This window comes from Maylandia zebra, linkage group LG7 (assembly GCF_041146795.1).
Source record: "Maylandia zebra isolate NMK-2024a linkage group LG7, Mzebra_GT3a, whole genome shotgun sequence".
NCBI classification, from domain to species: domain Eukaryota; kingdom Metazoa; phylum Chordata; class Actinopteri; order Cichliformes; family Cichlidae; genus Maylandia; species Maylandia zebra.
In genome coordinates this window covers 14,510,910-14,522,244 of record NC_135173.1, presented here as the reverse complement: position 1 = coordinate 14,522,244, position 11,335 = coordinate 14,510,910, and the positions used below count along the sequence as shown (strand labels likewise).

General features: G+C 39.4%; 1 protein-coding gene across 3 annotated transcripts; it reads right to left on the bottom strand.

The window, feature by feature from the left end:
• Position 1: 1 nt before the first annotated feature.
• Positions 2 to 10,301, bottom strand: slc24a1 (solute carrier family 24 member 1). 3 transcript variants are annotated; one of them, XM_004553085.5, is made up of 10 exons: positions 9,381 to 10,301; positions 6,997 to 8,178; positions 6,172 to 6,231; positions 5,848 to 5,950; positions 2,875 to 2,949; positions 1,697 to 1,851; positions 1,323 to 1,580; positions 1,144 to 1,233; positions 852 to 1,018; positions 2 to 733 (listed from the first exon to the last, which is right to left on the bottom strand). In XM_004553085.5, the coding sequence occupies exons 2-10, from the start codon at positions 8,107 to 8,109 to the stop codon at positions 484 to 486; spliced, it is 2,271 nt and encodes a 756-aa protein (XP_004553142.3). In that variant the 5' UTR covers positions 8,110 to 8,178; positions 9,381 to 10,301; the 3' UTR covers positions 2 to 483. The 3 variants fall into 3 exon arrangements, with proteins under 3 accessions (XP_004553142.3, XP_004553141.3, XP_004553143.3); XM_004553084.5 differs by having other exon boundaries at positions 5,842 to 5,950; positions 9,381 to 10,300; XM_004553086.5 differs by having other exon boundaries at positions 1,763 to 1,851; positions 5,842 to 5,950; positions 9,381 to 10,297.
• Between the last annotated feature and the right edge of the window lie 1,034 nt (positions 10,302 to 11,335).

The window sequence follows — 11,335 nt, the reverse complement described above, 5'->3', positions numbered from 1 at the left end:
GTTGTGTTTGATTTATTTTTTATTTTTTCAATGATTTTTCATGATTTTTGAAAAAAAAGTTCAAGCAAGCTCAGGGTCCCTATCATGATTCTTACAAAATCATTTACTTACGATGATACAAAATACACATTTAGTAGCCTACATTTTTCAAAATGTGTCCACAAACTAACACTTTTACTTGCATTTCATAGACAGTGCATAAAAAACCCATTAACATCTCTGTTAGGTCTTACACCGCAAAATCTACACTGTATTAGACAGTAGTCATGCATCTCCCCGTGTACTATGAAAATCAATTTAAAAGCTGCCATCATTTCTATAAGTGAGTATCGGGTTCTAGAAAACGCTTTATTGCTGCTGACATACCAGACACTTCACTGGTAACAATGCAGAGCACGTAGCTTTCTGAATGTTTCCTATAGATATCCAGGTCTATGCTCGTGAGATCCTTTCCCAAAAAGGTTAACAGTTCAGCAGAAAGAATTAGATGGAAACTGGGCAGATGATGATACGATCTTCCAACATAACACTGAGCACCAAGAAGATAAAGTAGAGGAGGAACATGGTGAAACCCAGCACCTTATTCATCTTCCAGTTACAGGAAGCAATGGAGATGATGACAAAGAGGAGCATGAGGAAGAGCAGCACAATGGCACAAAAGAGCCCATTGCTGCTGACAGCCACTGGACCAAAACTATGGATGGCTGAGTACAGGAGCCAAGGGACTGGGAGACTTTTAAATAAAATGATAGTGAAAAAACATAAAGAAAAGGGAGAGAAAGGAATTATTAAAGTTTGTGTTAAGCAGCTTTAAAAACGAAATTGATGACGATCCAGCTATAGAGGCTCACCCCACAGTGATGTCAAAGATGTTACTGCCCACAGAGCTAGACACAGCCATGTCTCCCAGGCCTTTACGAGCCACAATCACACTGGTAATGAGGTCAGGGATGGAGGTCCCCGCAGCCAGCATAGTCAGGCCCATAATTTCCTCTGAGATGCCAATAGTCTCACCCACCTAGGAAGATGAACAAGATTTTTAGGTGCTCAGCTTTTAGTTTACACAGATCTTTTAAGCGATACTGTGTGTCAATGCACATCAACAGGAAACAAAGCAGAGTATTTGTATCTAAAGTAACTGACCTGATGGGCCCACCACACCATGAGGTACGAGAAGATAGCAATCCATAGAATAGAGCCCAGGAAGGTGACAACAAAGAATTTTCTGGATTTCTATAGGACAAAGTGAGTTATGGAAAAGCAAAATGCAGCATGATTTAAATTACCACAGCTGATATCAGAAATATTATGGTATCTCTCACCGGGTTGCGAACATCTGGGACAGTAAGCCACAGAGGGAAAACTATGGGCAACAGGAAGAGGTAGGTTGCTTGCTTTCGACGTGTATCGGGCCATTCTAAAGACAGAGGTTCATCGTCTTTTTCCTCTTCTTCTTCGTCTTTATCCTCATCATCATCCTCATCTTCACTGGACTCGTCACTTTCATCATCGCTGTCCTCTTCGTCGCTCTCAGAGTCGTCTGACTCTCCTGACCCATCATCTTTTGCTGGTACATCTTCCTGAAGTAGGAAAGATACCGCAATTAAAACATATGATAAAAAGAAACAAAAGTCAAACCATCCTAAGGAAGCAGGTGCCCACAAGTTGTATCATTGATCTGTGCATTGACTCTTACATAGACAGGAATCAAAGACTGACTTCTGGGCTTTTTGAAAGCCACCAGGACATGGTTGGAGAGTACCTTCTTGTCCTCTGGCTGCTCCTTCTTTTCTTCTTCTGCAGCTGGGGTTGGTTCTGACTCTTTGCTCTGCTCAGTTTTTTCCCCACCATCTGTGAAAGGAATCCCAAAGAGTTTGCTTAATAACTGCGGGCCCTTATGCAGTTATCTGGAAGATTTTAATTTCATTTAAGACTTCAGGACTGATTACAGGAAGAACTGCAGTCAATGCATTAGCTGAATTCACTCACTGTCTTCTTAGCTATATACCTATACATTCCTTGAGTTCTCTGCATAGTTATATGCACTTGGTTTGTACATGCAATTTGACATGTCAAATATGTCAAATAAAAAAAAAACATAAAGCTAGCATTAACAAGTAAACAAGCTTCAGTGATTTAGCATCCTAACAGATGAGTTTCGTCTTGCTAACCACCTTGGCCAACGTGTGATGCAGAGAAATGTTAAAAACATTGTTAATACTTCCTTACATTCACAAGGAAAGCTGTGATGACGGTGGAGAGGGCTGCTCTGACCATGTTGTTTTATTACTTTTTTGCTAAAATGTTATTTGGCAAATTCCTCCACCTCCTGTCATTCTCAGTTTGTTAGCAAGTAATATTTGGTAATATAGTAGATATTCAGTTATAAAAGTAATAATATTTTTAAATTCTTCAGTCAGGAAAGAGTGCCAAAAGCTGAAGACATCCATGTAAAGTGCAGACAGACAGCAAAAATGGTATGTTTTAATCTGTTCCAGTTTAACTAGTTAAACTGTTAAAAAGTGGAATAATATGTTTGTTTGTGTATTCTGGAGGCTGGGGAATCTCTGCTTGCCTTTGTGTAAAAGTCACGCCACCGTCATACAGTATATATATATTTTTTTTTTTAACTAGTGTGTACTAACTGTTTCCAAGGTATAAGCTAAAATATTACTACAATGGGGAAACAGTTGTTTTATTATGATAGTTGGCATATAGCGACATCTACTGATGTTGAACAAAAAACCTATTTTTTTTTTTTTTAAGTCATTTTGCGCATGTCATTTTAATGCTTTGCAGACCAGCTATTGATAATGATACTAAGCAGGTGTCAGTCTCTAGTCAGTGAATGACGCTCACATCCTTCAATGTTACCTTCACTTTTGTCTTTGGCGTCTGATTTCTTTCTTGCCACGCTGTTCAGAGTTTCAGCTTTCTCCTTAAATTTCCCTACAAACACACAAAGTGGCAAAATAAAATTAGAATCACAGACGTCACACGGAGGGCCCTAAACACAGTACAAAGTGCTTTTAATTTAGATTCATTATGTGTATATTGCTGCTATATTACGGTAGTCATGAAACCCTAAAGAGAGCCTGATTGAAAATGTTGGTGGTTAAGATTTGTATTTGATTAACTTATTGCTCATCTTTTCATCAGACTGCACTTTAGATTGAGAACTACTATAAGTTAATTTAGTATTTAACTGATATTTAATTGTCATTTCCTGGAGTGGGAGGAGCTACTGACTATATGGTCAGCTACTTTCCAGAAGCATTGCATGTTAGGTCATAATGGTGAGTAGGCCACAATGGATGTACTACAGAATTGCTATCTTAATAGTTTATTTTACTTTTTGGATAATCAGTGTTTAAGTTGAGGTTACTTGTTTTTCTTTTGCTTTATACTAAACTTCTTGCCTTAGTTTGATTGCAAATACGGCACACTAATAAATTGCTATGATGAAAAGGGGGGATAAACAAGGACTGGACTGTTCATCTGCGTCCACCACACAGCCATTCCTCACAATGAGGCTAAAATAATTATTAATATTACCAGTAGTACAGCAAAAACCACAGAAAGACAGCGTCAGCAGTCAGTTTTTCAACTTCTCATATTTTGGACTAAATACACTCATCCCAAGGTACATAATAACAGAGTAGAGTATTTCTATTGATAGTGCTCCCCAGACATGAGAAAAGGTTTGATTGACTAAAAATTATTGCTTGACAGAATTACTTCTGTCACTGATGTTTCTTGGATGGATCTCAGGGTGTTTTCATGCCTGCTGTGTTTAGCCCATTTAAATCAAACTCTGGTTCATTTCCCCCCTTCATGCAGTATGTTTGTGCAGATGTGAACACAGTAACCACACCAAGAGCCTTTAGAGGAGGTGGTCTTGGTGCAAATGAACTCCTTGAAGTTTGTTTATAGTGTGAATGTGATCCGACAGTGATTCAAGCCATGGCTTGAATCACTGTCGGATCACATTCACACTAGGAGTTGAAGACTCCTAGTTGAAGACCACTAAGCAATATCAGATCGAGCGTGAGAATATTCAGCCTGCTTATTGGCCAGATGTGTCTGGGGTGGGAATAACAACAGTAAAAACAGGAAGAAGGTGTTGTGTTCTGGACTATTTTTATTCTAAATATATCTTCATTTCATAGCTAGTTGCTAGCTCGTACAGACCCTTGCACATCTATAGTACCTTTCCGCTTTCAGATTACAAAGCATTCATGGCTAAAGGGAATTTTCAGCTCAAACGTATAACATAGATAATCTTTGTAACCATTTTCTCAAATGTCAAATCTGGATAGGTCAGCCCATCATCACACTGTCAACCCAGCTTACATCTTCTAAATCATTGCATTTTAACTAATTTAAGGGAAAGAAAACCCCGTCATCATCAGTGTAGGGACTAACATTATTAAGTAACACGTTACAGTAACTACGGTATTATTGTGGTAACGAGCACGGTAACTAGTTATTATGCCAAAATCAGGAACGCATTAATCGTTACTGGGATTTAGATAGGGTCGTTATTCGTTACTTCGTGTGGTGGCTATCGCAGCTTCCACAGATTCAGTAACATTAGCAAGTGGTGGAAGCCAGCAGGTGGATGAGGGAAAGGAGGAGCAGAGAACCGAGGCGGCCGCCGGTCCGAGTGTCAGGTGAACTGAACTTCAGGTAAGAAGTTATAACCTGCAGTTCATCTGGGTCAGAAATAAACCAAGTTTAGATGGAGTTTAAATGGTAAATGGCCTGTATTTGTATAGCGCTTTACTAGTCCCTAAGGACCCCAAAGCGCTTTACACAACCAGTCATCCACCCATTCATCCACCCATTCACACACACATTCACACACTGGTGATGTCAAGCTACGTTGTAGCCACAGCCACCCTGGGGCGCACTGACAGAGGTGAGGCTGCCGGACACTGGCACCACCGGGCCCTCTGACCACCACCAGTAGGCAACGGGTGAAGTGTCTTGCCCAAGGACACAACGACCGAGACTGACCAAGCTGGGGCTCGAACCGGCAACCTTCCGATTACAAGGCGAACTCCCAACTCTTGATGAACCAGTCCAGCCCTGTATGCAGCTCATCTGCAGTCTGGTGTTACCTACATCTTCCTATTCGGAAGGCCGAATTTCTGAGTTCTGCGTACAATCGAAAGCACCACGACTGCAGTTTTTGTGTTGGATGTAAAAAGCGCACATGACGCTGTGACGTAGGCTAGAATCGTGGCGGCGGTCAACGGTGTGGGATTTCTCCAGGTGTGGGATTTCTCTCGTGGAAATATGCACATCATTTTTTCCTTTCTATTGGTAGGTGGCACAGTGCACTTGTGGCAAGTAAGCAAGCTAGAAGACTGGCAATCTTGCTGGGTATCCAGTTATGGAAGCAACACATTAACAAGAGAATTCTGAGTAAAACCAAAGTTACTTTCCCTAGTAACTAGTTACTTTGAAAGTAACGATTAACTTGAAGTAACTGAGTTACTTTTGATAGAAGTAACTAGTAATGTAACTAAGTTACTAATTTAAAGTGACTTACCCAACACTGGTCATCATGCACTAACTGACTTTTTCTAGAGTGTATTGCAGCTATACCCTGGTGATATTCTTCCTGTTCTCCTACAGGCCTCTAAATGGATCCCTCTACAGACTGAGGTAGGTATTTATCTGCTTAGTATCAATCTGGACTTAGTGCTGCCTTCATGTGGGACACTTTGCTAATCCATTTTAGAACATAGTAGTACTCAGACAGCTATTATAAAAGCACTTGGTACACAGTTATCAGTCATCAAACAGTATTCACAACTATCAAATAGTACTCACCATTACCTATAGGGTCTAATGTATGAATCATGAGTTGGAAGATGGTGTTTCTCATTGTGCTGTTGTGTAAAGAAGCAGAACTCCCCCCTCGCTGAAGGGATGGCTTCAACTGGGGAAAGAGACGGCTGAGGTCATGATAACTAGTCACTGTACAGATAATAGCCCATCACTGTTAAACATGCAATAGTGGATATAGTGGCTTCTTAACTAGTGCAGGGAGCTAGCACTTGTCTTAATTATTTACAAAATAAGACTGTGAGTCTGAAGGGTATAAAGAATTTTTTTGTGACTTTCTTCTTGCAGTTTATTGGTTGGTGAATTGATTTTTACCTTTAAACGATTCTTGTCCTCTGGAGCAGGAGGGGCATTATCCTCACCGTTTCCATTAGTCTGTGTGCAACAATGTTTTGTTCAGTGATGATCATTCAGCGGCAGAGATAAAACAAAGTTCATTCTGGTAGATTTTATATTAGTGCTATAATTTAATGCATTACTAGTTCACTCATTGCACACGCTGCCTGACTTGATGATGTCAGATTTTTTTTTTTTTTAAATGCAGAGGATGACAGTATTTTTATTGTATCCATTATCCCCATAAAATAATTATTAATGATTCTAAATGATATGAAATAGCATTTTCAACAAGGAATAAAATGTTCTCTTTTTGGGAGTCCCACCCTCAAAAACCCTGAGTATGAACAAACCCTTAAACCCTTTACTTGGTGTAAGTTAAGCCTCAGTCACACTGTTTAGGTTTGGACACGCTATACATGGATGCTAAAGGAGCTATAACTCTGGAAAGCATTCATTTGCTGCAGCTGATTAGCTTTGGGGTGTTTTTGTTTTTATAAAAAGCTACGTATATATCATGTGACGAAACTGCTTTCTAGTTGCTAATAATAATCCCTACAAAAACCTCTACTAGTTAAATATCTTAAAATCTGCTGATTTATGTCTCTCCAGCAGGAATGCATTAATACCTAGCTAGTATGCCTAGCTCTTCAAAAGTTTCATTAGGTTGTTTTCTGTTACCAGTAGTTTATGGGTTTGGGTGAAAATGGAGAAAACTTTTCAATATAGATATCAGACAACAGACTTATTAGTTGTCTGACTGAGGATAAGAGCTTTGATGAATTCTTTAATAGGAGATCTTACCTTGTCAGGTTCCTCTACAGCAATAACTTTGACAATGCTCTTGTGTTTGTGGAGTTGGGTCTTGAATGCACGCTCTATTTGCACATTAAACTTCATGAAAATGACATAGACAGTGTAACAAGCCACCAGCATCATGCTCTCCCACCACATTATGACATTATCCAGGAAGAAGATAATTAGAAAGATGAGGCCAAGTATGTAGAATGACACATCTCTGAATAGAGGCCACCAGGTCAGATGGAGAATCTCCCGAGAAAACAAAGCACACATTCCAATCACAAACAAAATATTGAAAACTGCTGAGCCCACAATTGTGCCAATACCCACGTTGCTGTGGGCAATGAAGACTCCTATCAAAGAGGTAAAAAGCTCAGGGGCAGAACCTCCGGCGGCCATGAAGGTGGCTCCAGCCACATCATCAGAGATTGCCAACTTGTTTGTGATTACCCCGAGAGCAGGAACAAAAAACTCATCACACACAATTGCAAGTGACACAAACATGTACATCATCCCAATAATGTGAAGGGTCACCCAGCCACGTCTGCGATCTTCGATTGAAAAAATGTCCTCTGGGTAATCACCCTTCATATGTGGCGCTTCACCCGGAAAGGCTGGTGGGACGGTAGTTGTAGGAGGAGCTGGCGTGGGTGTTTCCGGAAGTTCAGGTGCCACATAGATGCAATGCACAAGAGTCCGATTTGTTGTTGGCAATAATGGCGATTCAGTAGTGGTAGATGTTGTGGATACTGAAGTTGTAGTTGCATTATGGACATCATACGTTGTGTTTCTTTGCTCAGTTTGCTCTAAATCATATGCTGTAGTTAGAGCCTTTCCCAGATCTGCAATCTCCTCAACCCCCTCTGCTGAACCTTCCCCACTATCCTGTGCAATTTGAGGCATTGCCAAAGGCTCGTACAGTCTAGTGCTGATGGTCAGCTGGTAGAGGGTACAGAGGAAAACCCCAGAGAGGAGAAAAAGAACTCGGCTCAGCTGCAGTCGCTTCCTTCTGGTACAATACATTTTTCTCCAGCAGCAGGTGTTGCTTTTGGCTAGGTTGAAATAAGGTGCATAAATAAAATTTGGTGGAGTCCAGTTCTCTCCCCAGAAGACCATGGGGTGGCAGAATTCAAAACTCCAGTGATGTGACTCATTTCACATCTTCAAATCCATGGAATACCCAGTCTATAGTACAGTAAAGGAAAAACAGGGATAAAATTGCATTTGGAAAAGATATTAATAGTATACATGTATGTCAAGGCATTTGGACTATTCATAACTAAAATGTATCCATTATTATGTGTCATGGGGAAAACAATTATTTGTTTGCTCACTTACAACAAAATTAAATCTGTTTTTTTATGGTAGTTTTAGTTTAACAAAGAGAGACAGAATATCAAACAAAACACATTATATAAAGGTTATAAAGTCATTTGCATGTCACTGAGCGAAATAAAGATTTGATACTTCTGTTCTTAAATAGTTATGTGCATGAAGCACAATCGTCCACATAATCAGTTTCTTCCATTCCAACCTCTGCATTCCCACAGGCTAAAGAGTAAAGTGCTGTCAAAGAATGTCAGGAGCAAGATTACAGACCTGCACAAGGCAGGGACGGGCTACAAGACCATCAGCAAAAAGCTTGGTGGGAAGGTGACAACACTTGATGTGACTATTAGGAAATGTAAGACACAGAAAATGACCCTCAATCACCCTCTGTGAGGAGCTTCAAAGTAACTCTAATAAGGAAGCCACATGTATAGGCTCATGTGAAGTTTGCCAGTAAAGATCTAAACAATTTAAAGAAGGCTTGGGATAAATTGCTGTGGTCAGATGAAATAAACATCAAGCTCTTTGGCCTCAACTCGACTCACCTTGGTGGAAACACGGTGGTGGAAACATTATGTTTTGGGTACAGGAGAGATCCTCTCATTGAGGGACAAAAGGACGGGGCTGCGTACCACAAAATCTTGGACAAGAATGTCCTTGCCTCAGCTAGAGCACTGAAGAGAGGTTGTGGATGGGTCTTCCAGCATGACAATGATCCAAAACATACAAGGCAACTAAAGAGTGGCTAATTTGTTCTATGTCATTTTTTTCTGGAGTTTTTGTTGATATTGTGTGTCTCTCCATTGAAAAAAAAACAACCATAAATATCAGAGACTGTTTATTTCTTTGAAAACGAGAAAACAAACAAATTCAGCAGATCATCAAATTATTATTTTCCCCACTGTATTCATAGATCCATTTATAAAGTGTTACAGTTACTTTCTTTGCATAATGCTGGTTTCTGCACAACATGAAAGACTAGAGTTGTGATGCAAAATTTAAAGCAAGGAGCCAATCTAATTGCTTTATCCAAAGAGAACAAAAAGGTTCAGACTTACCAGAGAATAACATCTTGCAAAATCATAAGTGCAAGCATATCCAAACACAGGTTTCCACTGTCAGCTATTGTGGCACAAACAAACTGTTGCAGTGGCCAGTGTTATGTATGTAGGACACAGAACAACTCTTCACAATGGATCAGCATAATACCTAATACCTGAAGTCTTCTAAGAGGATTATGTGCGTTACCGCACTCTCACTTGTGAGTATACCTTAGTAATATTCAGTTTAATGCAAAATAAGTGTTTGTTTTGTCTAATGGTATTTTGACACCACAGTGTTTAGAGAAAAAAACTTTGATGACATAGTGAAATGTATTATACTGGTATGTCTACCTTTAAACTTCATATTAAAACATATAAGTACCATATCAATGTGCATAACTGATAAAGTGACGCGTTCCTTGATGGATTGCTGTTCCGGTGTTTCCAGCATAGGAATATGAAATAGTAGTGCATCTTAAAACACTGTTGCAAGGGCGAATGCCATATTCTGAAAACTAGCCAACCATTAGACTCAGACTGTTTGCAGCTTTCAGTGGTGACTTGATCAGTGATGTCACGTGTATGTCTGATTAATGCTCCCCTAGTGTAGGTGAATGCATTTCCATGAGTGAACGCAGCTTTAGCACTGACTCCTCCCATACCTGCTTCCTAATCGTGGGTTGATAATATAATGCACCTGAAGCCTTTGTTTACGTCCCACTCTAACCATATATGCACTATATGCTTGCTATCTATCTTGCAGCAAAAGAGGAGGTATCACTTGGATCAAATAAATATGTATTTGGGAAGATGTTCTTGTAAAAGTAAACTTTGGTTTTTGGTTTAATTTTAAAATGTGTGCTGAAATTTGGTAAATAGTTTATTGTGGGGTGTATGATTGTGTACCTGCCAACAGGGGTAGGCAACTCCAGGCCTCGAGGGCCGGTGTCCTGCAGGTTTTAGATGTGTCCTTGATCCAACACAGCTAATTCAAATTGTTAAATTACCTCCTCAACATGTCTTGACGTTCTCCAGAGGCCTGGTAATGAACTAATCATTTGATTCAGGTGTGTTGACCAAGGGTGATATCTAAAACCTGCAGGACTCCAGCACTCGAGGCCAGGAGTTGCCTACCCCTGATGCACAACAAGGTTAATTAGAACATAAAACCATAAATATTTTACATACTGTTAGAGATGCATCACAAAATTTAAACTAACTGGAAAACATACTAATGGGTGTAAAATCAACATCATAGGTGAAAAGCTTCTTATGTACTGATCAGTTTTTGTGATTATTTGCTTCTGTTTTTTAGTTTTCTTAAACTATTTATTATCTGTGTTTCTGTAACTAACAATGTGAAGCTATTGCTTATGCCTAAACACTAAGGATTTAAAAGAAACCCTTTTTCAGAATAACTGTGTAGTCCCATGTGTTCCTGTGATTTATATGATTTGTGTCTTAGTCTTTTATTTACCCGGGTAAAATGCTAATTGAGATTTTAATCTCTTTTCCAAGAGAGACATGGCCTAGACACCAGCAGAGGTTACAACATACACATCACATAACAATATTCAGTACAGACAAGTGGGCACAATCTATATACTCTATATGAATCTATGTGAAACATACACAATAATACACATAAACAATAGTTACACTGACCAAAACAGCTATTCTGTTGCTCCTTTAAAATAGACTCAACTATCGTAACCCAACTTGTGTAAATTGTAAATAATAAACAGATCAAGATCTTTTTTTATAACACCCTCACAATTTTAATTAGTGTCAGGGGGACACTGCATTGGCTTTCAATGTTCTTTTTTTTGAAATTTCAGGTTTGTGGTTATTTTTCTCAGGAAATCATCTTTAATGCATCAAGCCTTTGTTCTCTAGTTTCTTTAAAGTCACTGACTTTATGAAATGTATATGAACCCTTTCAACAAGCCTACTTGGGCTTACAAACAGGA